This window comes from Myotis yumanensis, unplaced genomic scaffold, assembly GCF_028538775.1.
Source record: "Myotis yumanensis isolate MYYU_CA2020_CCGP unplaced genomic scaffold, mMyoYum1.0.hap1 SCAF_20, whole genome shotgun sequence".
In the NCBI taxonomy this organism is placed as follows: domain Eukaryota; kingdom Metazoa; phylum Chordata; class Mammalia; order Chiroptera; family Vespertilionidae; genus Myotis; species Myotis yumanensis.
Genome location: NW_027223771.1, coordinates 261816 through 289786, shown reverse-complemented (window position 1 = coordinate 289786; position 27971 = coordinate 261816). Strand labels below are relative to the sequence as shown.

Sequence of the window (27971 nt, the reverse complement as noted above, 5' to 3'; positions counted from 1 at the left end):
TGCAGGCGACAGGAGAGTGAGTGGTGCAGGGTAAGTGCTTTGACTCGTGAATCCACAATCACACTGACCTGGGTCATCCCCATTTGACAGAGAAAGGAAAAGACACGGAGACCTGAAGTAACTTGACAGAGGTCAACAGCCAGGGAGTGAGCACCCAGGGTTTAAAACGGGATTGGGCCCTAGATGGTTTGGCTTAGTGGATAGAGCGGCAATCTGCGGGTCCAAAGGTACCAGGTTCGATTCCTGTCAAGGGCACATGCCCAGGTTTTGGGCTCAGTCCCGGGGGGGCGGGATGGGGGGGGCCTACAGGAGGCAGCCAATCAATGATTCTCTCTTATCATAGATGTTTCTATCTTCTCTCTCTCTCCCTTCCTCTGAAATCTTAAAAAAAAAAAAAGCCCTAACCGGTTTGGCTCAGTGGATAGAGCATAGGCCTGCGGACTGAAGGGTCCCAGGTTCGATTCCGGTCAAGGGCATGTACCTTGGTTGCGGGCACATCTCCTGTAGGGAGTGTGTAGGAGGCAGCTGATCGATGTTTCTCTCTCATGGTTGTTTCTAACTCTCTATCCCTCCCCCTTCCTCTCTGTAAAAAATCAATACAATATATTTTAAAAAAATAAAATTAAAATAAAACGGAATTAGGACTCTATGCAGGAGCTGTGCTTGCTGCCCGCGGATGGCTGCTCCGTGGAGAGGTTCCCAGGTTTCGGGATCATCAGTCCCTTCCTGACTCTGGGCGAGGGTTCCCCAAGTGGATGCTCTGTGGGCCCGCCCCGCACGGGCCCCGCCCCAGTTCTGGCCCCGCCCCAGTTCTGGCCCCGCCCCCGGCTGGTGCGCCTCTCAGCAGCCAGACTCCAGGCGGCGCCGCGCCTCCCCGCAGAGCGCACGTGCCCCGCGGGCACCTGTCCCCGGGCAGGACGCTGTCGCCGCCCCTCGGCGGGCCTGGCGCTCTCGTCCGAGCCCCGGTCCCTGGGCTGGAGGACCGCGAGGGCGCCACCTGGGTCTGCGCGTCCGCCCTGCGCACCGAGCGGAGCGGGCGGGCGGAGGGGGCGCTGTGATCGCGGGGCAGGTCGCTGGGCGCTCGGAGGGCTCCCGCCGGAAGCAGGGGCGGAGCGGCCGCGCGAAATGTGGTGAAGGGCGAGCGGCGGGTGGCGGCGATGAGTGCGACTGCGGCCACCGGGGTCTTCGTGCTGTCCCTCTCGGCCATCCCGGTCACCTATGTCTTCAACCACCTGGCGGCCCAGCACCAGTGAGTGGGCGCACGGGGGTGGGGCTGGAGGATGTGCGGCTGGAGCGCGGCAACTTTTCAGATGGGGTCATGGGTCGCTGGCCTCCAGACCTCCAGTCTGGACAGGGAAGGGGAGAGCGAGGAGGGGTGCGGAGGGGAAAGGAGGCGCCCGGGCGATACCGACCAGGGTCCTGGCTCAGGCTGGCATCCTTGCCATTTGGCGCAATCCCGGGCCAAGTGCTGGGGACCCGCGCAGTGCCAGGTCCCCGGGGACAGTGGTCAGGGAGGCAGTGCCCCTGCCCTTGAGGAGCTCAGGGCAGGGGTGGAGGCGGGAGGGCACCAGGCGAAGTGCCCAGCGTGCTAGCTGCGCGCCTGCCTTGCTCGGTGCGCGTTTCCCAGGAATGTTACCATGTATGGACACACACATACTTCTCATGTCTTATTAATTCTAGGAACTGTTCAGAAGGACTAGCAGAGCTAGCCCTGAGCCGAGGGAGAAGACCTGGGTTCCAGGCCCGACTTGGGCACCGAGGGTGTGGCCTGGCCTCAGTGTTCTGGTCTGTCCAATGGACACTTGCATTCTATTGGCAGGTCCCACAGAGACCCGGGTGGGATGGGGAGCAGGGAGGGGGAGGGTAGGGAGGGGCTGTGCCTGGCTGCTAAGGAAATGGGTGGGGCCAAAGGTGGCCCCAGGTGGGTTTGGTTCAGAGATCTGCCCCTTGGTCCTCAGATCCCTGGATAAGTGACCCAGCAGCAGCTGCAGGCCTGCCCGGCAGGCGATGGGAAAGATGCCAGGCTCCGTGCCTGCCGATGTTCCTTGCTTGCGGGTGGAGGAAGTAACCTGTTATGTTGCCGACAGCAGTTGGTGCTAAGGAAATTGCATCAGACTATAGGCTGCAAACCCTCTCCGGTCCTTCAGGCTGCGGAGAAGTGTCTGCCCACAGGGCCGTGACTTCCTCCTCTGTTGCGGCTCAGGCCACCACTTGCTGCCTCCCGTGCCCAGTTGGCACCCATCCATCCGGAGCGGTCCCCAGGCACGGGCAGTGGCTGCCCTTGGGCTGACCCCGTCTCGGGGCACATCTCCTGGAACACGCAACTCTGCGCAGGGAATGTCACGTGTCTGTGACTATAGCTCTTGGGGGACCCTGCACTCCTAAAGTGGCATTTAAAGCAATTCAACAAATACTTATTGAGCATCTACTGTATACTTGGCACCGTTGTAAGTGTTGGGGATATAGCTACGAACAAGCCAGAAACGCCTGGGGAGGTGTGTGTGGAGACAGACAACAAATGAAATGGGGCAACACGAGAGAGTGACCGGGAAGGGAACTGGTAGTCAGGGAAGGCTTCTTGGAGGAGGTGACCCTTGAGCGGCAGGAGGTGGCCACGGGAACATCTGGGGACAGAGCCTTCCAGGTAGGGGAACGGAGCAGTGCAGGGAGAGGGAGGTAGCTGGTGGCGGGGATGTTTTGCAGGGAGAGTCGCTTAGCTTACTGAAGGGTTGTGTGGGGAGGAGAGGATTTGAGGATGACCCTGAGGTTTTGGCCTGAGCCGTTGGGCGGACAGTGATGGCATTTACTGAGAACAGGTATCATTGAGCACACTGCTGAGCCCTGCGGTTGAATAATTGGTTCCATCCATTCTTCCCATCCGCCTGCAGGTTACAATCCCAGTGGCCTTGGACCCCTCCCTCTTCTTCCTCCACTCCCTCCTTCCCTCTGTCCCCTTCCCCGGAAGTCAGGGGTGGGGAACCTTTTTTCTGCCAAGGGCCATTTGGATATTTGTAACATCATTCATGGGCCATACAAAGTTAGCAACTTAAAAATTAGCCTGCTAGCCTTAGCCAGTTTGGCTCAGTGGGTAGAACGTCAGCCTGCGGACCAAAGGGTCCCGGGTTTGATTCTGGTCAATGGCATGTACCTGGGTTGCAGGCTCCTCCCCAGCCCGGACCCTGGACGGGGTGTGTGCAGGGGGCAACCAATCGATGTGTTTCTCTCACATCGATGTTTCTTTCCCTCTCTCTCCCACTCTCTCTGAAATCAATGGAAAAATATCCTCAGGTGAGGATTAAAAAAATTAGCCTGCTATATTTAGTCAAACATTTAATTAACTCACCCCTAATGCCTTGGCAGGACCAGATCAAATGATTTCTTGAGCCTTACATGGCCTGCAGGCCGGACGTCCCCCCCCGCCCCCTCCCCCCCCCCCCCCCCCCCCCGCTCCCCGCCATAAGTCCTGGGGCTGTGCTAGCATCTGTTCCCTCCTTCCCGTTCCCCCTGGGACTGGTCCTCTCTGAACTGGACCACAGCAGAGCCTCCTTTCAGGGCTTCCCTGCCTGAGTGTGCTGCCCCCAGCACAGCCCCTCATGCGAGTGCTGCAGCCACACTGGACTGCTCTGTGACCCTTGGGCATCTCTTAACTGTCCTGCCTCTTTTAAAAAAATATATTTTATTAATTTCAGAGAGGAAGGGAGGAGGAGAGAGAGATATATAGAAACATCAATGATGAGAGAATCATTGATCGGCTGCCTCCTGTGTAACCCTTCCTGGGGATCGAGCCCAAAGCCCGGCATGTGCCCTTGACCGGATACGAACCTGGGACCCTTGAGTCCACAGGCCGATGCTCTATCCACTAGGACTGTCCTGCCTCTTTTCCACGGTGCATGCTGATCTCCCTTCCCCCCTGTCCCTGACTGTTGGAGCCACAGCTGGACTTTTTTCAGTCCCCAGAGTGAAATACCACCTCTTCCTTTTCCTGACACTCCCTCCAAGCCGATGGGATCTTTCCCTCCTCCAAGCCCGCCCCAACCCCCCACCGGATTGCACCTCAGAACTTTCCTGTCCAGCCAGAGATCACCTTCGTATGTTCTGTGTGGCACAGCGCCTTGTGCGTAGTAGGCAGGCAGATAAGTTGGAATTAGTTGAAGCTAATTCCTTCTACCAGACCTTTTTAGAAAATATATATATATTTTATTGATTTTTTACAGAGAGGAAAGGAGAAGGATAGAGAGTTAGAAACATCGATGAGAGAGAAACATCGATCAGCTGCCTCCTGCACACCCCCTACTGGGGATGTGCCCGCAACCAAGGTACATGCCCTTGACTGGAATCGAACCTGGGACCCTTCAGTCTGCAGGCCGACGCTCTATCCACTGAGCCAAACTGGTTAGGGCAGACCTTTTTTTTTTTTTAAAAAAAAGTATATTTTTATTGATTTCAGAGAGGAAGGGGGAGGGAGAGAGAGATAGAAACATCAATGATGAGAGAGAATCATTGATTGGCTGCCTCCCGCATGCCCTCTACTGGGGATCGAGCCTGAAATCCGGGCATGTGTCCTTGACCGGAATTGAACCCGGGACCCTTCGGTCTGCAAGCCGACTCTATCCACTAAGCCAAACCAGCTAGGGCTTCCCACCAGACCTTTTACGAAAACCTGACAAACAGAAAAAGCAGATTAGGCTGAGGAGCCAGAAAAGGGATGGGCTCTCTGTCTGTCTTTGTCTCTGTCTCTGAGACACACACACACACACACACATACACACACACACACACACACACACACTCTGCTCATACTCACGCATACACATCCCCTCTCAGTAGGTGTCTGTTCTCCTGTTCTCAGAAGGATGTCTGTAGCCTCTGCCCACTCCCCACCCCCATCCCAAGACCAAGAACTTTTCCACCCTTGGGTTTGTCAAAGCCCTCCCCCTGCCCCCCACCCTCCAGTTCTTATGGGCCCATCTCTCCCTGTTCTGAGTGGCCCTGCACGTGGCTGTCCCGGGAGTCACAGATGGTGTGCTGCCCCAGTTTCTCTTCCATCTCTGCTCCTCTAGAGGGTGCGGTGCACCAGTTTACACTGCCCTCTGTGCACCCGAAGGTCGCCAACCTGCCAGCTGTGCGACGGTGCCACTGTCAGCTGGGTCCTCGGTAGCAGCAGGGATGGGGGTATCCCCTGGCCACCGCCCGCCTCAGGCTGGGAGTAATATGCCCGTCGGCTTACGTAGTGCACCAAACCATTGCCCTCTTCACGGATGCTTCAGCTCAGCGTCCCGTTCCAGATCTACATCAGCTTCCGGTCCCACAGTCTCCTCCATCGGCAGCTCATTCCCACAGGAGGAGCCTGGAGCATCCGCTGATGTTCACCACTAGAAAGTTCCTATTTCAGTCTCCTACCTGGACACCACAGTCATATTCATTCTTATCATAAATTGTGTCATCCTTCCATCCACCCACCATCCATCCATCATCCATCCATCCATCCATCCATTCATCATCCATTTATCCATTCATCATCTATCCACCATCCATTCATCATCCATCCATCATCCTTTCATCCATCCACCATCCATCCATCCACCCATCATCTATCCTTCCATTCACCCATCCACCCATCCATCCATCCATCTGTTCATCCATCAAACATCTATCCTTCCATTGACCCACCATCTATCCATTCATTCATCACCTACCATCCATCACCCATTATCCATCCATATGTCCATCCCCCATCCCCCATCCATTCTCCATCATCCATCCACCATCCATCTATTCATCCGCATCTCTTTCCTCGCTTCCTGTCCCTCTCATTCCTTCCCTCATCCATTCATCAATTTTTACACCTTAACAGGGGTCCTCAGGCAGACTTTCAGCATCACCCTTATCCAGGTATCTTGAAAAAAATGTGTATATTCCCATGCCCCTCCTCTGAAGCATTCTGCTTCTGCAAGTCTAGGGGATATCTGATACCCAGAGCCCACTCCCTTCCTCTGTGCTGGGGAGATGGCTCCCTGCACCTGTGGCCCATCTCCTTGGGACCCGTCTCCCTGCAGGCTGGATGGGTGGCTTTCCAACCGTGACGTTGGGGGCAGGTTTCTGAGTGGTGCCTGGCTCACATCCCAGGGCAGGTGCATGGAGCGAACCTCAGCAGGAGTTTGTCCCTCAGTTCCTAGGAGGCGTCCGTGGGCTGTGGGGCCTGTGACTGAGAAGGGTACTTCCCAGGGGTCCCAGGGCCATACGGCGAAGTTTATCCAAAGTCTGCACGTTGAGGGGTCTGGAGAGATCTCATCTGAGAAACGGTGCTTTTGTGTTTTTGACTTAAAAAAATATATTTTTATTGGTTTCAGAGAGTTAGAGGGAGAGAGAGAGACAGAAGCATCAATGATGGGAGAGGATCATTGATTGGCTGCCTATTGCACGCCCCCTACTGGGAATGGAGCCCGCAACCCGGGCATGTGCCCTGACCGGGAATCGAACCTGGGACCTCCGGGTTTATAGGTCGACGCTCAACCATTGAGCCACGCCGGCCGGGCAGCAGCGGTGCTTTTGGCTGCCTCTAGGGCTGTTGAGGCTCTGGTGTGGCAGGCACTGGAGTGGGTCAGGCTGTGCTTCTTGTGGAACTGGAAACCCTGCTGGTCCCAGAGGTGTGAGGGGGAGAGTGTCTCGGTGGGACCCTCGGTGACCTCCGGGGTGGGAGGGCTCAGAGTCCATTGAGATGGGTCCCCAGGAAGACAGGGCCTCTCCTGTTCATCCACAGTGCCTGGCACGTAAGGGGTGCAGAATATATATATTTTTCCACCGTATGTCTTTATTTTTATTTGTTAATTTTTTTGTTAGTCCTCACCTGAGGCTATTTTTCCATTGGTTTTTATTTATTTTATTATTATTGTCTTTAAAAGTATATTTTTATTGATTTCAGAGAGGAAGGGAGAGGGATGGAGAGATAGAAACATCGATAATGACTCATTCATCAGCTGCCTCCTGCACGCCCCCTACTGGGGATCAAGCCTGCAACCCGGGCATGTGCCCTGACCGGGAATCGAACCTGGGACCCTTCAGTCTGTAGGGTGAAGCTCTAGCCACTGAGCCACACCGGCCATGGTCCTCTGGTACCTTTGATTATACACATGGCCTGTGGCTCTTCGTCCTTGTCCTCCGGAAGGTGTGCATAACTGTGACTCCACGTGGCTCCTGGGGCGCGGTCCCAGGGTTTCCCGCTGGCCCTGAGAGAGGCAGCCCGTCAGCCACTGAGGGGATAGGGGCTGGAGGAGCAGAGGCAGCAGCTGCTGGGACACATCCCCTGTGCAGAGGGGGTGGCTGACAAGAGAATGAGGAGCTGGTGGCTCTGGTCCCCCTAAGTCTCACGGGGGCGGGGCAAGAGGGGCCACGGAGCTGCAAAGAAACGTCACTCACACCACAGCGCTTGGGCCGCGGGCAGAGGCAGGGCTGGGAGCGGCTGTATTCAACAGCCAGGAAATTCCCAGCACCAGCGTGTTTATTTTGCTAAGTGACCACCTCCCTGTTCTGGTCCTTGCAGCTTCTGGACAATTGTAGGGGTTGCTGCCCTCATCCTGCTCCTGGTGGCCCTGTTGGCTCGAATCCTCGTCAAAAGAAAACCACCCCGGGACCCGCTGTTCTATGGTACGTCTGCCCCCCTCCCCCCCACCCCCCTGCCCCCCGGCAGGGGAGCTGCTGTGTCCACTGAACAGCTCAGCAGGGTGGCCTCCGACACTGTCCCTCCGTGGCTGTGAATACGCTGAACCCGTGGTAAAGTGGCAGGAAGTGGAGGAGTATTTCAGGGTGGCATGGCCTCTCCTCCAAGCTACCCCCCCAGGCTGTGACCCACCCTCTCCCAGCGGGAAGCCCAGCAACCAGCTGGTACCCAGTGCCCATTGGAGGTCAGAGCGCGATGGAGATGAGGGGAAAGGAGAGGAGGGTGTGCTTCCGCCTGGATCCCATCCATGGTGTTGGAAATGGCAGGATTTCCTTCATTTAAAAAAATATATATATTTTATTGATTTTCTACAGAGAGGAAGGGAGAGGGATAGAGACATCGATGAGAGAGAAACATCAATCAGCTGCCTCCTGCACACTCCCTACTGGGGATGTGCCCGCAACCAAGGTACATGCCCTTGACCGGAATCGAATCTGGGACCTTTCAGTCCACAGGCTGACGCTCTATCCACTGAGCCAAACCGGTTAGGGCTTCCTTCATTTATATGGCCAAAGAATATCAGGTGTTTTTTTTTTTTAATGTTTTTTTTTTCTTTTTTAAGCCTCACTTGAGGATATTTTTCCCTTGATTTTTAGAGAGAGTGGAAGAGAGGGAAAGACAGAGAAATATCGATGTGAGAGAAACACATCGATTGGTTACCTCCTGCACAAGCCCTGACCAGGGCCCCGGGCCGGAGAGGAGCCTGCGAATGAGATAGTGCCCTTGGCCGGAATCGAACCCGGGACCCTTTGGTCCACAGGCCGCCGTTCTATCCACTGAGCCAAACCAGCCAGGGCAAGAATATCCGTTTCCAGTATATAATATAAATACACACATGGTCCAGTCCTCTGTTGCCCGACATTTAGGTTGTTTCCTTGCTGTGGCTATAAATGTTTCTTTTCCTTGTTCGTGGGTCTGCAGGTTGGTTGGGTGGCTCTGCTTCAGGCTGTGGGTGGGACTCAGGGCTGTCCCATGGGTCTCCCTGCTCTTGGGCCAGCAGCTCCCCAGGGTGTGCCTTTAAAAAAAAATATATATATATATATATATATATATTATTGATTTCAGAGAGGAAGGGAGAGGGAGAGAGAGATAGAAACATCAATGATGGGAGAGAATCATTCATCGGCTGCTTCCTGCACACCCCACACTTGGGATCGAGCCCGCAACCTGGGCATGTGCCCTGATCGGGAATCGAACCGTGACCTCCTGGTTCATAGGTCGATGCCCAACCACTGAGCCACACCAGGGCACTGCCCTGTCCTCTTAAAGCCACTGTCCCTTGCACATAAGCCACTGTCCATCTCTAGATCTCCAGTGCGGTGTCGGGCAGACACGCTAGCTAGACCCTTGGTCGACAAACCGCGGCTTGCAAGGCACATGCGGCTCTTTGTCCCCTTGAGTGTGGCTCTTCCACTGTACGGGCGCGCATGTACAGTGCAATTGAAACTTCATGGCCCATGCGCAGAAGTCGTTATTTTGTGGAAGAGCCACACTCAAGGGGCCAAAGAGCCACATGTGCCTCTCGAGCCGCTGTTTGCCGAGCCGCAGTTTGCCGACCACTGCGCTAGACACATGGGGAGTTGGCCTGTTTGGTAATTAACTCTTCTAAGTCATTACTTTAAACCTGGCGGTCACCTCTACGCTGTGGCCACGGGTTACAGGGTTTGTCCAGGTGGTGCCGGTGTGGCCTGGGCATCTGCTGGTAGGGAGTGGAGGAGGCGACAGAGTTAGGGGCTGAGTTTGTCATTCTTACCCTCTGGCGGGTGTCCCCTCGGTGAGCGCACGTGGGCAGCGATGTCAGACCCACGACACGGGCGGAGATCCCGCTGCGTGTGCCGGAGGTAAGTCCTGTTGGCCCGTCCTTCTGGAAAACATTAAAACGGTCTGTTGTTGCTGGTGGATCGTCTCCGGGCTGCTCCGTGTACACCGCTGCTCTCTCCCCAGTGTACGCCGTGTTCGGCTTTACCAGCGTGGTGAACCTCATCATAGGCCTGGAGCAGGACGGAGTCATCGACGGGTTCATGACGCACTACCTGCGAGAGGTATGGCCCCGCTTCGTGGTTCTGAGCCTTAAGCCCCAGGGCCAGCCACCCACCCACCCAGCCTCCTTCACTTACATTTAATGGAAAAGACGAACTTTAAATGAATTGAGAATTTGTGTAATACTATTAAAATATCACTACATCTGAAAGCCCAAGTTAGTCTTACCCGTATAAAGTACATCAATGGTGAGAGATAATCATCATCCCATACACCAAGTTCATAGGTCGATGCTTAATCACTGAGCCACGCCAGCCGGGCGACAGTAAGCATTTTAAAAAAATCCTCATCCAAGGATATGGCTTTTTATTATTTATTTACTTATTATTATTATTATTTTAATATATTTTATTGATTTTTTTTTACAGAGAGGAAGGGAGAGGGATAGAGAGTTAGAAACATTGATGAGAGAGAAACATCAATCAGCTGCCTTCTGCACACTCCCTACTGGGATTGTGCCCACAACCAAGGTACATGCCCTTGACCGGAATTGAACCTGGGACCCTTGAGTCTGCAGGCCAATGCTCTATCCACTGAGCCAAACCGGTTCGGGCTACTTACTATTTTTTAATCCTCACCCAAGGATATTTTCCCATTGATTTTTAGGGAGAGTGGAAGAAAGAGGAAAAGACAGACAGAAACATTGATGTGAGAGAAACACATCAATTGGTTACCTATTGGTTGCCTCCTGCATGAGCCCCAACCGGGCCAGGGAGGATCCTGCAAACGAGGTAAACGCCCTTGACTGGAATCGAACCCGGGACCTTTCAGCCCACAGGCCGATGGCCTATCCACTGAGCCAAACCGGCTAAGGCTAAAGTTGTACTTTCCCCTTCCTGCCGATTTCGTAACTTTATGAGATGCAGCGTAGTTTCATTTGAGCAGACTTGCACACATCAGTTCTATTGTGTTTTACGCGAGGTGCAGGCCTGGTGTTCTGCGTGGTGTCTGAGCCCCATGTAAAGCGGACCCCCTCTCCATGCTTCCCTCAGGGTGAACCGTATCTGAACACGGCGTATGGGCACATGGTCTGCTACTGGGACGGCTCCGCCCATTACCTGATGTACCTGGTGATGGTGGCGGCCATCGCATGGGAGTAAGTCACTGCGCCGGGGGGTGTGCCTCTGCCGCCTTAGCGACCGATGCGCGGGTAGGTAAGGGGAACACAGAGGCGAGTGGACGGACAGGTGTCCCCAGGCTGAAGGCTGCTCCTTGGAGATGAGTCAGACCCGGCGTTCTGCGCTCCCCGGCCCTTTGCACCTGGCTCTCTGGGTTACCCCTCGGACCTCCGGCAGACCCTTAACTTCCTGATTGATTTTGTTCTCTTATGAGAACACTGTTTTTCAGGAATTTAAGCCCCAACACATTTTTTTTTTATTGATTTCAGAGAGGAAGGAAGAGGGAGAGAGAGAAACATCAATGATGAGAATCACTGATTGGCTGCCTCCTGCACGTCCTCTACTGGGAATCGAACCTGCAACCTGGGCATGTGCCCTTGACCGGAATCAAACCCAGGACCCTTCAGTCCGCAGGCCGATGCTCTACCCACTGAGCCACATTGGCTAAGGCCATACATTCTTCTCTTGCCTGTACAAGGCTGAAGCTCAACTGGACCATATGCATGCTCTGTGCTCGCGCCCCCCTCCCTTCCCCAAATTGTGAACTGAAGGACAGCTCCAGCTAGTTTCTGGACTTTTCTAGGCACCAGCCTCCCCTTCCCAAGCTCTAGGGAACACGTCCCGTATTTCTGAGGATGCCTGGGCTCTGCGTGGACGCTGTCGGGAGTGCGCCAGAGTTTCTGCAGCTCTGTTAGCGCCCATGGGGGGAGAGGGCTCTTGCCTGTTCTATTGACAGTCCCAGTCACTGAATGGACCTGCCTGGAGGGACCTATGGGTTTGGCTGGTGCGGGGGTGGGTGGGGGTGGGGGCGGGGCAGGAAGCACACAGTTCAGAAGGGAACCCCTCTGTCCCGGGTAAGACTCTCCTTTGCAGTGTCTCGGAGCCCCTTATGGAGGTGGGTTATGGGGATATCAGTTGAAAGATCTGTTTGTCAGCATCGCCTATTAAGAAGATTAGGGGTACATATCACTTTTTAAAAATATATTTTTAATTGATTTTTAGAGAGAGAGGAAGGGTGAGGGATAGAGAGATAGAAATATCGATGAGAGAGGAGCATCATCGATGGGCTGCCTCCTGCACGTATCCCCATGGGAATTGAGCCCACAACCCGGCATGTGCCCTGACCGGGAATCAAACCGGCGACCTCCTGGTTCCTGGGCTGATGCTCCACCACTGAGCTACACCGGCTACTTCTTATCTTTACCTTCAGGGGCTTTGGCCAAAATTCTGTGACACCAGGGAAAGTCCACTTCACACCCATTACTCGTACTTCCAATGGTTTGGAAAGGGGACCCATTTTCCGTCCTTTTTTGAGCCTCCTTTTCCGTTTCGTACCTGAGAGTGAAACGCAGGCCTCTTTTCGCAGTGACGAGGGCGTTGTGGTCTACAGGTTAGGGTAGCAGTGTAGTTCCTATTCAAAAGGACAGAGCCCTGGCCGGTTTGGCTCAGTGGATAGAGTGTCGGCCCTCAGACTGAAGGGTCCCGGGTTCGATTCCAGTCAAGGGCACATACCTTGGTTGCGGGTTACCTGGCCCCGGGCCCTGGTGTGGGTGTGCGCAGGAAGGCAACCAATCGATGTGTCTCTTTCACATCGATGTTTCTTTCTCTCTGTCTCTCCCCTTCCCTTCCACTCTCTCTAAAATCAATGGAAAAATATCCTTGGGTGAGGATTAGCAAAAAAACCCAAAAACAAACAAACCCAAAATGAAGTAAGAAAAAGGTACAGAGAAGGTTCTGTGGTTTGTCACACGAGGAAATGGAGGGTGAGCACCAGGGTTCCCTGTGTCTGGGTTATTACTCTCCAGGAGGTTTCCATCCAGGTACTTTGTTAGTGAGGATGAAGGTAACACTTCGGCAGATGGCATGCTAAGCCAATGTCTTTCCGTTGCAGGGAAAGTTACAGGAACATTGGGCTGTACTGGGTCGGATCGATTATGATGAGCATGATTGTTTTTGTGCCAGGAAACATTGTAGGTAAGAAACTTGATCTTGAAATTCACTTTCCTTTTCTGAAACAACGGGGATTGTTTTTAAAGAGAGATGCTGTTTTGGTTGTCACAGCACCAAGACATTCCGAGCTCACCAAAAAGCTGTTTTGTGGAATTACTCCCCCCCACCCCCGCGCCTTAATCTTACCTTGAAAAATGCTTTTGAGCAGTTTTCAGAAATGTACATTGAACAATGAGGCAATTTAAAAAATATATTTTTATTGATTTCAGAGAGGAAGGGAATGGGAGAGATAGAAACATCAATGATGAGAGAGAATCATTGATTGGCTGCCTCTTGCTCACCCACCCACTAGGGATTGAATCCGAAACCTGGGCATGTGCCCTTTTTTTTTAAAAAAATATATTTTATTGATTTTTTTTTTTTTTTTTTTACATAGAGGAAGGGAGAGGGATAGAGAGTTAGAAACATCGATGAGAGGGAAACATCGATCAGCTGCCTCTTGCATACCCCCTACTGGGGATGTGCCCAAAACCAAGGTACATGCCCTTGACTGGAATTGAACCTGTGACCCTTCAGTCCCCAGGCTGATGCTCTATTCACTGAGCCAAACCGGTCAGGGCTGGGCATGTGCCCTTGACTGGAATTGAGCCCGGGACTCTTCAGTCCCCAGGCCGACACTCTATCCACTGAGCCAAACTGGCTAGGGCAATTTTTAAAAAATATATTTTTTGCCGTAACCGGTTTGGCTCAGTGGATAGAGTGTCGGCCTGTGGACTGAAAGGTCCCAGGTTCGATTCTGGTCAAGGGCATGTACCTTGGTTGTGGGCACATCCCCAGTGGGAGGTGTGCAGGAGGCAGCTGATCGATGTTTCTCTCTCATCGATGTTTCTAACTCTCTATCTCTCTCTCCCTTCCTCTCTGTAAAATCAATAAAATATATTTAAAAAAAATAAAAAAAATATTTTTATTGAGTTCAGAGAGGAAGGGAGAGGGAGAGAGAGAGAAACATCAATAATGAGAGAGAATCATTGATTGGCTGCCTCCTGCACACCCCCTACTGGGAATCGAGCCCACAACCCATGCATGTGCTCTTGACCGGAATCAAAACAGGGACCCTTCAGTCTGCAGGCCAACAGTCAACCCACTGAGCCAAACCAGCTAGGGCACAACAAAGCAATTTACTATCAGTGATGCCTGACTTTGAGAGCGGTCTGGAGGGGTTAAGTATTGTGTTTGTGGCTACATGCAGTGTGCAAATACTTCTTACAACTTTTGCGGTGTGCAGGGTGGGGCAGAAGTAGTTGATAGCTGTGAGTACATGAAACAGAGTCTATTCTTGTATTATTATTTATTAATTATTGTGTTATTTTCCATACAAAAAAAACCCCTGTAAACCTACTTTTCCCCTGCCCTGTATATAACTCTGCCACACTGTGGGAACTCAATAGGTGTCCTTGAAAATGAAATACTCTTTAAGGCTAATGTAAATGAGGTTATTTATGCATGCGAGAAATCAGGATGTTCCACATATACCTTAAAAATACTGTAGGCGGCAGTGGATAGAGCATCAGCCTGCGGACTGAAGAGTCCCAGGTTCAATTCCGGTCAAGGGCACATGCCCGGGTTGTGGGCTCCATCCCCAGTAGGGGGCGTGCAGGAGGCAGCTGATCAATGATTCTCTTTCATCATTGAGTTTCTCTCTCTCTCTCTCTCTCTGTCTCTCCCCTTCCCTTCCTCTCTGAAATTAATAAAAATATTTTACAAAATAAAACTGTAGCTGGGACATAACCTGCTAAACACCTAAGTTTTGAGTTGATCTGGTTTTTCTGGTTAAAAATATTGTCTGGTTTATAGCGAAATTTTAGGTGGCTGGAGATAGGAGGTATCGTAAACGTTACTTGTGTTTCTAGATGCTTTTGGTAACCTTCTGGCTTCCCCTTTCTCTCTTTTCAATAGGGAAGTTCGGAACACGCGTTTGCCCTGCTTTCATCTTAAGCATACCGTACACGTGTCTTCCTGTCTGGGCCGGCTTCAGAATCTATAACCAGCCGACGGAATATTGTCATTACCCGTCCAAGGTGATTTTTATTAAGTCACATGTGACCTGTCTGCACGCTGGCAGGGTGCACCCGCATCCACGGGCCACTGAGCCGTGCGCCTCCGGGGACTGGAGCTTTTGGGGACCGCGATCAATTGGCGTGACTGTGTCGGTTCTGCAGTGTCTGTCACGCCTTAGCTCTGGTGGCCAAGGCTGTCCGACGGCGCCTGCTTCCGGGGCCAGTGGTCCCCTGGGCTGCTCCTCTCACATTCTGGGTGTGTGCTGAGTCGGGTTAGTTCTGGGGCTGTCTGTGGCCTGGAGTCTGAGCACCTGGGCATCTCTTCAGAGGTACCTGTGCCTTTACGGCCCTGAGGGGAGGCTGGAGGGATACTGCGTTCGAGGTAGCACACACAGCCATAGGGTCCAATTACTAAGAGATCCAGGCACATGGATGCCAGCTACAGGACGCCTTCTTTTTCTTTCTTTAATCCTCACTTGAGGATATTTTTCCCTATTGATTGATTTTTAGGGAGAGTGGAAGGGAGAGGGAGAGACAGAGAGAAACACTGATGTGGAAGAGACACATTGATGGGTTGCCTCCCACATGCCCCTGACCAGGGCCAAGAGCCTGCAACCGAGGTGCGTGCCCTTGACCGGAATCGAACCCAGGAGCCTTCAGTATGCAGGCTGACGCTCTATCCACTGAGCCAAACTGGCTAGGGCTACAGGACGCCTTCTGAGACAGCTCCCTTATTCCCAGCCAGGTGTCCAGATGCAACAGTACTCGCCGGGCAGAGACTCTGTTAAGATGTTTATTTCTAAGCTAGTGACATCTCCCTAAATTTCTCTTCCTTTTATAGATCCTTAAGATCCCTTAAGCCAGCGGTTCTCAACCTGTGGGTCGCGAACAATGAAAATACATCCTGCATATCAGATATTTACAGTACGATTCATAGCAGTAGCAAAATGACAGTGATGAAGTAGCAACGAAAATAATTTTATGGTTGGGGGTCACCACAACATGAGGAACTGTATGAAAGGGTCGCGGCGTTAGGAAGGTTGAGAACCACTGCAGGCTTAAGCAAAACTGACATATGAAAAGATGCATCACTAGAGATAATCAGAACATGATTATTCATTTGACAACAAGATTTACAAGGGAATTTATTAAAATGCATTTGAATTTGCAAACATTTCATTTGTTCACATCCAGACACCTGCCATGTAGACTGAGGTTGGCACACGGACAACTGGAACCCCTTACATCCTTTTTAAAAAAATTTTAAAGTTTTTTAAAAATATATTTTTTTTGCCGAAACCGGTTTGGCTCACTGGATAGAGCATCGGCCTGCGGACTGAAAGGTCCCAGGTTCGATTCCGGTCAAGGGCATGTACCTGGGTTGCGGGCACATCCCCAGTAGGGGATGTGCAGGAGGCAGCTGATCGATGTTTCTCTCTCATCGATGTTTCTAACTCTCTATCTCTCTCCCTTCCTCTCTGTGAAAAATCAATAAAATATATTAAAAAATATATATTTTTATTGATTTCAGGGAGAGGGAGAGAGAGAGAGAGAGAGAGATAGAAACATCAGTGATGAGAGAGAATCATTGATCAGCTGCTTGCTGCACACCCCCTACTGGGGATTGACCCAGGCATGTGCCCTGACTGGGCCTCGAACTTGGGGCCCTTCAGTCCGCAGGCCGACGCTCTATCCACTGAGCCAAACTCGCTGGGGCGCCCCTTACATCCTTTTGAGGAATGAGGTGGTTGTTAAAAAAACAGCCCCCACAGCCTTGGTCCTCCCTCTGGTGCATTTGAAGGCTCCGTGCCAATGCGTCAACAGTGATCATAAGATGCATGACTGTTATTATTTAAAAAAAAAAAAAAGTTAAAACACAGAGTCAGCCGGGGAGAAGTAGACATTGTCATGCAGTGCTGACAGGAACATAAATTCAGAACCGCTCTGCAAAGCAGGCTGGCTATGTTCTCAGCCTTAACAAATGGAGCCCTGTAATGCAGTCGCTCTGGCTGCCAAACCCCTGTATTCAAGGAGCTCACCGCCACCTCAGGTGTAACAGTTGACATGCCTCAACGTCCAGCAAGTCAAATACGGTGCTTCCGTGTGACATTAAGTGTTTAAAGGGATTTTACTAACGTGAGAAAGTGCTTACAATTAGGTAGATGTTGAGAGTCAAAAGAACAAATGCGAAATTGTCGATACATGAAGTCCTAATTTTGTGAAAAATAAAGCAACTATTAGTAGTAGCGTGGTGGGTTTATGGTTTATTTTAATTTATTTTTTAAAAAAATATTTTTATTGATTTCAGAGAGGAAGGGAGAGGGAGAGAGAGATAAAAATATCAATGATGAGAGAGAATCATTGACCGGCTGCCTCCTGCACGCCCCACACTGGGGATCGAGCCCGCACATCCAGGTGCTCTTGACTGGAATTGCACCCGGGACTCTTCAGTCTCCAGGCCGACGCTCTAGCTCCTGAGCCAAACCGGCTCGGGCGATTTATGGTTTATTTTAGAAATGAGTATGCCTTATATTTATAATCACACAAAAGAGAGCTATTTCAAGAAAAAATATGGAACCAGAGCTAGAAGGGCCCTCTGAGGTCATGTGGCCCCATTTGCTCATTTCACAGATGAGGAAACTGAGACTTGAAGGGGAATATAATTTTAAAGTTACATGGCTGGGGGTTATGCTATGAATGGGGAATCTCCAGCCTCTCTCGTCACCACCGCCACCCTTGTCTCAGTGGGTCTCCGGTCTCCTCCGGCCCCGGACCAGCTCAGCGGTTACAATCTCTGTTTTAGGTCATTCAAGAAGTCCAAGCGAAGGACCTGCTGAGAAGACCATTTGACTTCCTGTTGGTCATCTGCCTCCTCCTGGCAACTGGATTTAGCCTGTTTAGAGGCTTGGTAAGCAGAACAGATCAAAGTAACATATATACCAGACTTCCTAGCGCACTGACCAGATATTCCTCCCATTAGGTCCTGGAGGGTGGGGCCTGCTTCCTGCCGGGGTCAACCCCAAACCTCCTCTCTCCAGGGGGCGGGCCCATTCTGGGCTGCTTTGTGCCACCTCCTTCTGGTCCTTAGATCAAGCTCTACCCAGAAGTATCTTCCCTCCGCCCTAGTTGGTTTGGCTCAATGGATGGAGTGTCGACCTGCAGACTGAAAGGTCCCAGGTTCGATTCCCGTCAAGGGCACATGCCTGGGTTGTGGGCTCGATTCCCAGTAGGAGGTGTACAGGAGGCAGCCGATCCATGATTCTGATCATTGATGTTTCTATCTCTCCCTTCCTCTCTGAAATCAATAAAAGTATATTTAAAAAAAAGAAATGTCCTTAAAAAAAAGAAGCATTTTCCCTCCCTTATTAAAGGGCACCTGAAAAAGTAGTCTCACTATTTTGGTTCCTTTGATGTTTCTGATTTAAGTATCTTGGGAGCAGGTGGTAACTTAAGACTGCAATAAACACTGTGGCCCAGGGCAGTGGTCGGCAAACTCATTAGTCAACAGAGCCAAATATCAACAGTACAACGATTGAAATTTCTTTTGAGAGCCAAATTTTTTAAACTTAAACTATATAAGTAGGTACATTGTTATTAACTTAATTAGGGTACTCCTAAGGCTTAGGAAGAGCCACACTCAAGGGGCCAAAGAGCCGCATGTGGCTCAAGAGCCGCATGTGGCTCAGGAGCCGCAGTTTGCCGACCACGGGCCTAGAGCATCCAGGTGTTCTGAGGAGTAGGGCAGTGGGATTGAGGAAGGGTTCTCAGAGTAAGGCGTTAGCATCCTTGCCACGTAAGTACATCTGTAGCTGTGGGGCCTTGGAACAAAGGCTTACCCTCTTGGACCCTCGGCGTCTTTATAAAATAACAGGAGCTAGCTGACGGTATTGTTTTGAAGATTTAATAATGAACACCGATACATGTAGAGGGCCTGGTACATAGTAGCTGCTCAATAAAGGTCTATTTATTTATTTTAAAATGTATTTTTATTGATTTCAGAGAGGAAGGGAGAGAAAGAGATAGATAGGAACATCAATGATGAGAGAGAATCATGGATCGGCTGCCTCCTGCACGCCCCCTACTGGGGATCGAGCCGGCAACTCGGGCACATGCTCTTGACTGGAATTGAACCTGGGACCCTTCAGTCCGCAGGCCGATGCTCTATCCACTGAGCCAAACCAGCTAGGGCTGTTTATCGATTAAGGATCCTTCACAATGTCCCAGTTTCATGAGTTCTTAGCAGCCAGAGTTACTCGGTCAGTTATATTCAGCTTCCATGGCGATAGCCTGCTGCCGTTGCACAGCTGCTGGGATGCAGAGCGGCCAGTGTAAGCTGAGGTAGTGGGTTCGTTGTTTTGGGGTCAGCTGGCTGGGTTCAGGGGGAGCAGCTCTCTTAAGATGTGGGTGGTTGCAAACTGCCTAGAGGAGAGCTGGCCACTAGGAGAGACTCAGGGGAGGGAAGAAAAGGAGAAAGCCAGGTCGTGGGCTTTGCTCAGACCACAGAGCCGTGAAACTGCCCTTTGGTTAGTTTGCTGTAATGCCCACAGTTAAAAGGACATCAACAAGCCCTCGCTGGTTTGGCTCAGTGGTTAGAGTGTCGGCCTGCAGACTGAAGGGTCCTGGTTTTGATTCCGGTCAAGGGCACATGCCCGGGTTGTGGGCTGGATCCCCAATAGGGGGCGTGCAGGAGGCAGCTGATCAATGATTCTCTCTCATCGATATTTCTCTCTCCCTCTCTCTTCCTCTCTGAAATAATAATAATAATAAAGGACAGCAACAAAATTAGCGCCGCCTGTCATCTTGCAAAGCTGTACCCACTTCCCTGTGTGTGTGTGTGTGTGCATGTGTGCACACGTTTGGTGGGTGGGCCTGTTAGGTTGGGAGTCCTTTCACTGACTCTGCCCCTGGCCTGGGTTCATGTGTGCTGTCTGGGTGGGACATGACGGATGACAGCTGAGGGAGGTGGGAGGGGACCCAGTAACATGCCAAAGAGACACTTGGTCTCTTCTGTGGCCTCGAGTCCACTGTGTTGGGACTAAACCTGCTCTGTTCTCAGAGGGGACGCTGGAGGGACGCAGGAGGTGGCTTCTGATGAGGACCCTGCTTCCAAATCCTTGTTCTTTTTTTTTTCTTCAGTTTTTGTGTTTTTATTTCAACGGTCCTTTTTTCATTCATTCATTCATTCATTCATCCATTCATTATGTTAATCCTCACCCGAGGATATTTTTCCATTAATTTTTAGAAAGAGGGAAGGGGGAGAGACAGAGAAACATTGATGTGAGAGAGACACATTGATTGGTTGCCTATTGCACGGGGGTTGAGTCTGCAACCGAGATACGTGCCCTTGATGGAATCGAACCCGGGACCTTCAGTCCATGGGCCGATGCTCTATCCACTGATCCTTGTTCTTCACTGGCCCCCGAAGGCCATGCGCTCTGTGAGGCACTGGATAGAGGAGGTTATTTTTGTTGTTGTTAATCCTCACCTGAGGGGATGTTTTTCCATTGATCTTTTAGAGAGAGTGGAAGAGAGAGGCAGAGACAGAGAGAAACATCTATGTGAGAGAAACACGTAGATTGGCTGTCTCCTGCATGAGCCCCGACCAGGGCCTGGGCCGGGGAGGAGCCTGCAACCAAGGTACGCGCCCTTGACCGGAATCGAACCCGGGACCCTTTGGTCCGCAGGCCGACGCTCTATTCATTGAGCCAAACCAACTCGGGCTTAAACCCTGGTTCTTCACTGGCCCCCGAAGGCCATGCACGCTGTGAGGCACTGGACAGAGGCGGCTGTTTCTGAATCTTGCAGAGCATAGTAAGATGAACCTGGTACGGAAAGGCAGCGTCCTTCCTGCAGGGGGCGGAGGCTAGCTCTTCCCTGGAGAAGCGTACTCTGCTGGCGGGACCGGAACTTAACCTGAGTCCTCGAAAGGCAGCCGGGAGCAGAGCGTTAGCTCCAGTTCCTGCTCCCAGTTTGCTCGCCTCGGAGTCCTCTGCTACCAGGGCACCTTCCCCTTTCACTGGGAGCTTCTCTCACGCATAGCTTTTGTTACAGAGCAAAGCTGTTTGTCACTAAAGCTGGCCTCATCAGCCAACAGAAGAGCCAGCTGTGACTGCATCTTTTTTTAAAATACATTTTTATTGATTTCAGAGAGGAAGGGAGCAGGGATAGAGAGAAAAATGAATGATGAGAGAGAATCATTGATCAGCTACCTGGGGATCAAGCCTGCAACCTGGGCATGTGCCCCGACCGGGAATCGAACCTGGGACCTTCAGGCTGCAGGCTGATGCTCTATCCACTGAGCCAAACCAGCGAGGGCTGTGACTGCATCGTGATAACGAATTCATTTCTGTTCCCAGATTGCTCTGGATTGCCCAGCTGATTTCTGCCGGTTTTATACCCAGTTTCAAGAGCCCTACCTGAAGGACCCCGCGGCTTATCCCAAGATCCAGGTCAAGTAGTGACGGAGCCTAAGGTTTTACTATCTTCGCTCTTGGAGGATGGGAGCACGTGGTTCCGCCTGGGAAGCGGGAAATGAACATGCTCGCCTTTGCGAGGGTCTGTGGTCTGTGCTCTTCCTCGGGCCAGGCCGGCCGGTGTGTGATGACGTTTCTCTGTTGGCACAGATGCTGGTGTACCTGTTCTATTCTGTCCCTTACTTCTTGGTGGCGCTTTACGGACTGGTGGTGCCCGGGTGCTCCTGGATGGCTGACGTCACCCTGATTCACGCGGGAGGCCTCGCACAGGTACCTGAGAATGCGCTCCGCTGTGAAAGCTGACTGGGCATGTGGCTGTCCTGGTTGAGGATCCGAATACACCTCTGCTCGGTGTTTTAGGGTAGGAAACACTAGGTGGACATGTCTCCTTTGTTTTTGTGCTTTTTTTAAAAATAGTTTTTTATTGATTTCAGAGAGGGAGAGGGGAGAGATAGAAACATTAATGATGAGAGCATCATTGACTGGCTGCCTCCTGCACGCTCCCTACTGGGGATCGATCCTGCAACCGGGACATGTGCCCTTGACTGGAATCGAACCCAGGACCCTTCAGTCCGCAGGCAGACACTCTATCCCAGCGGTTCTCAACCTGTGGGTGACGACCCCTTTGGCGGTCGAACGACCCTTTCACGGGGGTCGCCTGAGACCATCCTGCATATCGGATATTTACATGACGATTCATAACAGTAGCAACATTACAGGTATGAAGTAGCAACGAAAATAATTTTATGGTTGCGGGTTACAACATGAGGAACTGTATTTAAAGGGCCAGAAGGTTGAGAACCGCTGCTCGATAGAGCCAAACTGAGCCAAACTGGCTAGGGCCCCTTTGTTTTGTGGTTCCTCAGAAGACGTTTTCTGCTGACCTATTTTATTTAAGTCTCGCAGTAACCACCTGGCAGGTGCTCCATCAGTTACACAGACGAGGCCCAGCGAGGTTGTGGGGTTTGTCCACCGCCACCGAGGCAGCAGGTGGCCCCGTTGTTTACAGTACCATGTGCCAGTCTCTCAACACCACAGCCACCAAAGAGCACTGAGAGCTGTTAACTTTAAGATGTCATTCTAAATTTGAGATTTTGGAATTCCACTGTACTATCCTAGACAGAGCCATTTTATTTATTTTTTTAATTGATTTCAGAGAGGAAAGGAGAGGGAGGGAGAGATAGAAACATCAATGATGAGAGAGAATCATTGACTAGCTGCCTCCTGCACACCCGCTACTGGGGATCGACCCCGCAACCTGGACATGTGCCTTTGACCGGGAATCGAACCGTGACCTCCTGGTTCATAGGTCCACGCTCAACCACTGAGCCACGCCGTCAGGGCCAGAGGGGCTCATTTTAAAGGGTCTGCTCCTCCCCCTGCTGTTAGCCCCGCCCCGGGCTCCAGTAGGTGCTCACTGAACTGCGAACAGAACTAGCTGTGGAATGACTTCATCACACAAAGTGCAATTTTACGAAATAACAACCAGCTAAACAACTTGCTCTTATGAGCAAGGAAGAAAATGAAGTCATTGTACCTTTTATTTTCTTACTGTCGGTAAAAGAGCCAAATGAACTTATCTTCTAGAATGATTGTCTTCATCTTGCTCTTTTCAAGCAAGCTTAAGAATGAGGTTCCTCCAGAAACTCTAGGCCAGTGGTTCTCAACCTTCTGGCCCTTTAAATACAGTTCCTCATGTTGTGACCCAACCATAAAATTATTTTCGTGGCTACTTCATAACTGTAATGGCGCTGTTATGAATTGTCATGTAAATATCTGATACGCAGGCTGGTCTTAGGCGGGTTGACCGCCGAAGGGGTCTCGACCCACAGGTTGAGAACCGCTGCTCTAGGCTTAGCCAGTTAACTGGATCACAGCCAAGTCACTATGATGGCAACAAGACTACCAGAATTTACAGGGTTGGAAAGGTGACTTCCCATCTAAGGTTCTTTGTAGGAGCTTAACTCGTGGTATAATTCTTCACACCTCCTGTTCCCTCCCCTTTTACATCTAGCCCATCATTAGGTCTGCTTAGCGCTGTCTCAAGAGTAATTCTCGAACCCAACACCTTTTCTTTTTTTTCCCTAATCCTCATCCGAGGATATTTTTTCATTGATTTTTAGGGAGAGTGGAAGAGAGAGGGAAAGACAGACAGAAACATCGATGTGAAAAATACATCCATTGGTTGCCTCCTGCACAAACCCTGCCCAGGGTCCGGGCGAGGGGTGGGGGTGGGGGTGGGGCTGCAACCGAGGTCCGTGCCCTTGACTGGAATGGAACCCTGGACCCTTCGGCCGGCAGGCTAACGCCCTATCCACTGAGCCAGGCCAGCTAGGGTGCGATTACTGTTTTTATTGTCAGAAGTTCCAGTAAGAGTCTGGAGGGGAAATGCCTTGTGTGACCCAGGAGGTTCATTTACTGATCTGCAGCGGTGCATATTGTGTCTCATTCCCTAAAACTCGTGAACCGGGAGAAAGTTTTCGGACAGCCTCACAATGGGTTTGGCAGGGAGCCCGGCGCGCCATCCATTTAACACACTCAGGGCCACGGGAGCAGGAAGGGATCCAGGCAGCCAGGCAACGCCCTTCCCACCGTGGCCTCGGGACCCCCATTCCCTGGCCAGGCAGGTGCCTCGCGCTTTCTCACCAAAGGGTCTGGAGGCTGCTCTGTGGATAATTTGATTGTAAAGAGTTGACTCTACTGGAGGTGAATTGTAAAGGGTGTCCCAAAATCCACGCAAGAAGTAATTTTGATAGAAAACAGGTTTATAATTAAAAATTGTAAATTTTTTGATTCATAAAGTATACAGTATAGGGTTATGTATGGAGTAGCATATTGGGTAAATGGCCTCCACGGCACAAAAAAATGGATAGCAAGCACCATTAACTCTTATTGCCTGAGCAGCTGCATTTCGGTCGTGGAAAATTTCAACAAAAGAGTGCATATGTGCCAGCAAAGGCATGGAGGCCATTTACCCGATATGCTATTCCATACATAACCCTATATACTGTATACTTTATGAATCAATAAAAAATTTACAATTTTTAATTATAAATCTGTGTTTTCTATCAAAATTACTTCTTGCGTGAATTTTGGGACACCCTTTATAAGCTTTTTCCTTTATGGAAAGCTTTAAGAAACACCTCACAAATGATCAGGTAGATGCTCAGCCTCACATCTCCGCATTTTGGAGAAATGCTTTGTGGAAGCTTTATGGGTTTTGACAGTCGCGAGACCAGGACTGTAGAACGTTTATTGAGCTCTCACAATGCGACCGGTGCCACACGGAACATGAGACACAGGACCTGCCCGGTGGGCTTGCACTCTAAGGACATGACTGTTCCTGCTGCTGTTGGGGACAGTGAGGTATAAACCGCACTGCTGGTGCAGGAGAGCCTACGGCCTCACCGCCTGCGGGTTTCCCTCCGCAGGTGGGCATGACCCCTCGTATTACCCATTCTCTCCACGATGGTTGGCACGTCCTCACATTTGGTGATTTTTATGGCGCATACAGTGCAAGCGTCTATAAAGACAGAGACACCAAACCCACGTTTCAGAAAATCAGGGTTTGAATCTGGCCTCAGGTACAGAAGACAAAGTTTGGTTATGTATTCAGACAGTTACTGAAAATAGGCTCTAGGGAAACACAGTGCCCGGGGGCCGAGCTCTGGTTCCAGGTCCCAGAATGTCCACAGCAGCGGCCCCGCGCATGCCCTGGGCTCTCAGGGTCTCCTGGCTTCAGAGCCCAGAGATGAAACCCAGCTGACCACTTGCTGGGTTCGGCCTGGAGTCTGCCGCTGGGGAGGTGTGTGTGGGGCAGAGCCCTCTCAGGGCCTCATGGGTCACAATGCAGGGGTGTCCTTGACAGAACAAAAGTTGAACCAGAGGCCCCCAGAATGTAGCGGGAATTCGTGAAGACGTCCCTGATACAGACCCATACACACGCTGCTTAGGGAAGCTGGTCCTTTTCTTATGCATAAGGTCCAGGGCTCAGTAACACCTTTAGCTGTTAGCCACTCAGCAGAAGAAACAGATTGCATAGGGAAGGAAAGAGAAGACAACGTATGTGTATTTAAAGCAGGTTCGTTTTTCATTGTTGCTTCCGTGCCTTCTTTCGAGTGTAACGTCTTTTGTCTCTTCACTTTGATCCTGATGAATAACCCACCACTTACTACACTCAGACTCCCAGTTCTTTATCCACGTGCACCTTGAGTTTCAGTGAGACATGAAGCTGAAATGCAGACTCCACGATTGCCTTTTGTAATGATACAAGGATCCTGAGGAAATCTCACAGAAGCCTTTTTCTAACACAGTTTTCCCCCTGTTCTTATGAAAAGCATCAGAGAGACGGCCAGGCACGTTCTGCTGTGTGTTGTGAACAAGCAGAGGTACAAGCGGGAAGTGGCCTTTCCATTCTGTACAGTTGGATTTGAAAAGGTCGCCTGTGCGTACCCTGGCCATTTTATAGAGCACACCCCTACCCCTACCCCACCCCACGCCGGTAACAACCCCAGCTCGCAGAACAAACCTTGGCGTTTTTTAAGTTGCATAAGAAACAAATACACGAATAAATAAACCAGCAAAAAATACATAATCAAGGGCTTTGAGCTTTTGCTCCAGGGAGTAGGTAAAAGACTGATACATGAAACTGAGGTCCCCAGTGCTGCTTTTTAAATAGTTATGTTAAAAATCTTTTTGGGCCGAAACCGGTTTGGCTCAGTGGATAGAGCGTCAGCCTGCGGACTGAAAGGTCCCGGGTTCGATTCCGGTCAAGGGCATGTACCTGGGTTGCGGGCACATCCCCAGTAGGAGGTGTGCAGGAGGCAGCTGATCGATGTTTCTAACTCTCTATCTCTCTCCCTTCCTCTCTGTAAAAAATCAATAAAATATATTTAAAAAAAAATCTTTTTGGTTTCTCAATTCCATACTTTCTTCTTTTTTTTTTTTTTGGTTAATCCTCACTTGAGGGTATTTTCCCATTGAGTTTTAGAGAGAGGGAGAGAAAGAGAGAAACATCAATATGAGAGAGACACATCGATTGGTTGCCTCCTGCACGCACCCCGACCAGGGTGGGGGAACCTGCAACCGAGGTACGTGCCCTTGACCGGAATCGAACCCAGGACTCTTCAGTCCGTGGGCCGACGCTCTATCCACTGAGCCAAACCAGCCAGGGCTGTACTTTCTTCATTTTTATGGGAACACTTTTTGTGAGTCTCATGATAGGATCCTCAGAATGCAAATCAGAAAACAAAAACAAGTCACCGGAGATTTTATTCAGATTTTTCTGTTACACTGACCTACTCATGTTTGTTTGCTATGGGGCCCCGGATGGGTCATAAAACAGCTGGTATGCTAAAGCCACGCTCAAGAAGGTACGCTTTATTTGAACAGTTCTGTCCAGACCGGCCCTACATTCAGTGACATATTCAAGACTACGGACTGGTCAACAGCACTAGTCCTTTAGGGCATAGAGACATGGTCTGAATGAGCCAGAACGTGTCGCGCACCCAGCTGGTCACAAAATTCACGCTTACCCCTTTTCTTTAACGCTACAGGCTCAGTTTTCTCACATCGGTGCTTCTCTTCATGCGAGAACTGCTTACATCCACAGAGTCCCCGAGGAAGCGAAAATCCTCTTTCTGGCGTTCAACATAGCCTACGGAGCCCTTCCTCAGCTCCTGGCCTACCGCTGCATCTACAAGCCCGAGTTCTTCCTCAAAGCAAAGGCGGAGGAAAAGGTTGAATGAAAACAGGACTTCCTGTGGCTCTTGTCGAGATGGCGGGATTTTGATTCCCTGGTCCTGGGGTTTCGTCTCATTCCACTCCCTTCCCCTACACCAACACTGTTCTGCACTGAGTATGTGAGCTATCTATGGGACCGCGTGGGTCAATTTCTTTTTCTTTTTCTTTTTTGAAGGAAAGCTGAAGTTGTTGAGAGAAACAGTTTAAAGAAATTTATTCAAAAATTTATTGTGAGAAAACCTGACCATCTCAATGTTCTGTTTGCGCATAATAAGTATATGTGTGAAAAATGACTATTTAGCTCCTACGACAGTGAGCATGGAAACAAAACTGTTCAAAAGTGAATATGCTTTATGCGTATTAAAGATTCAAAAAGCAAATTGAGATTGGAGAAATATTTTTGCATATAAGATGTCTATGCTTCATTATCAACATCAATATAAAAGGCAAATTACCAGAGTATTTTACAATGTTATTTGAAAAATTTTTTCCCAGGGGAAGTATATTATTTACTGTTGTTTTAAAAACTGCTTTTACTAAAATGTTTTTGTGAGTTTAAACAGCTAAGGAGGGATCGATAACTTTATTATTATCCTTAACGGAATACTTGTTTTACTGGTGAAAGGAGAGATTTCTATTGTATTTCTGTGTATATTTTTAATAAAATTATTTTTGACCTTTTATGACGACAAATCTTATTTAATGTGAAACATTTTTTTCATACGGTTTTGTAGTTTATTTTAAAAATCTGTCATTTATATGTTCCAATTTAAAATGCCACCTACATTCTCCTTATGCTTTAGTGTCAGCAATGAAGAGGTCCTGTGATGAATCAAACTTCATTAATTTTAAATTCAATTAAAATACTCAAAAT

General features: G+C 50.4%; 1 protein-coding gene across 2 annotated transcripts; it reads left to right on the top strand.

Annotated features, from left to right (window-relative positions):
- The first annotated feature begins 952 nt into the window (after nucleotides 1–952).
- TM6SF1 (transmembrane 6 superfamily member 1) lies at nucleotides 953–27971 on the top strand. 2 transcript variants are annotated; one of them, XM_070400591.1, is made up of 10 exons: nucleotides 953–1249; nucleotides 7541–7644; nucleotides 9662–9759; nucleotides 10750–10853; nucleotides 12767–12849; nucleotides 14782–14903; nucleotides 17686–17790; nucleotides 21239–21331; nucleotides 21506–21625; nucleotides 26911–27971. In XM_070400591.1, exons 1-10 carry the CDS (start codon nucleotides 1158–1160, stop codon nucleotides 27100–27102), a joined length of 1113 nt encoding a protein of 370 aa, XP_070256692.1. In that variant the 5' UTR covers nucleotides 953–1157; the 3' UTR covers nucleotides 27103–27971. The 2 variants fall into 2 exon arrangements, with proteins under 2 accessions (XP_070256692.1, XP_070256693.1); XM_070400592.1 differs by lacking the exons at nucleotides 953–1249; nucleotides 7541–7644; nucleotides 10750–10853 and having other exon boundaries at nucleotides 9675–9759; nucleotides 26911–27969.

What these genes read in the sequence shown, in the direction of transcription:
- TM6SF1 (XM_070400591.1), top strand. Translation starts at nt 1,158, where the DNA reads ATGAGTGCGACTGCGGCCACCGGGGTCTTCGTGCTGTCCCTCTCGGCC. An exon ending in ATTGTCATTACCCGTCCAAG is followed by an intron (nt 14,904 to 17,685) that starts GTGATTTTTATT and finishes TCTCTGTTTTAG; the next exon opens with GTCATTCAAGAAGTCCAAGC. An exon ending in ACGCGGGAGGCCTCGCACAG is followed by an intron (nt 21,626 to 26,910) that starts GTACCTGAGAAT and finishes TTAACGCTACAG; the next exon opens with GCTCAGTTTTCTCACATCGG.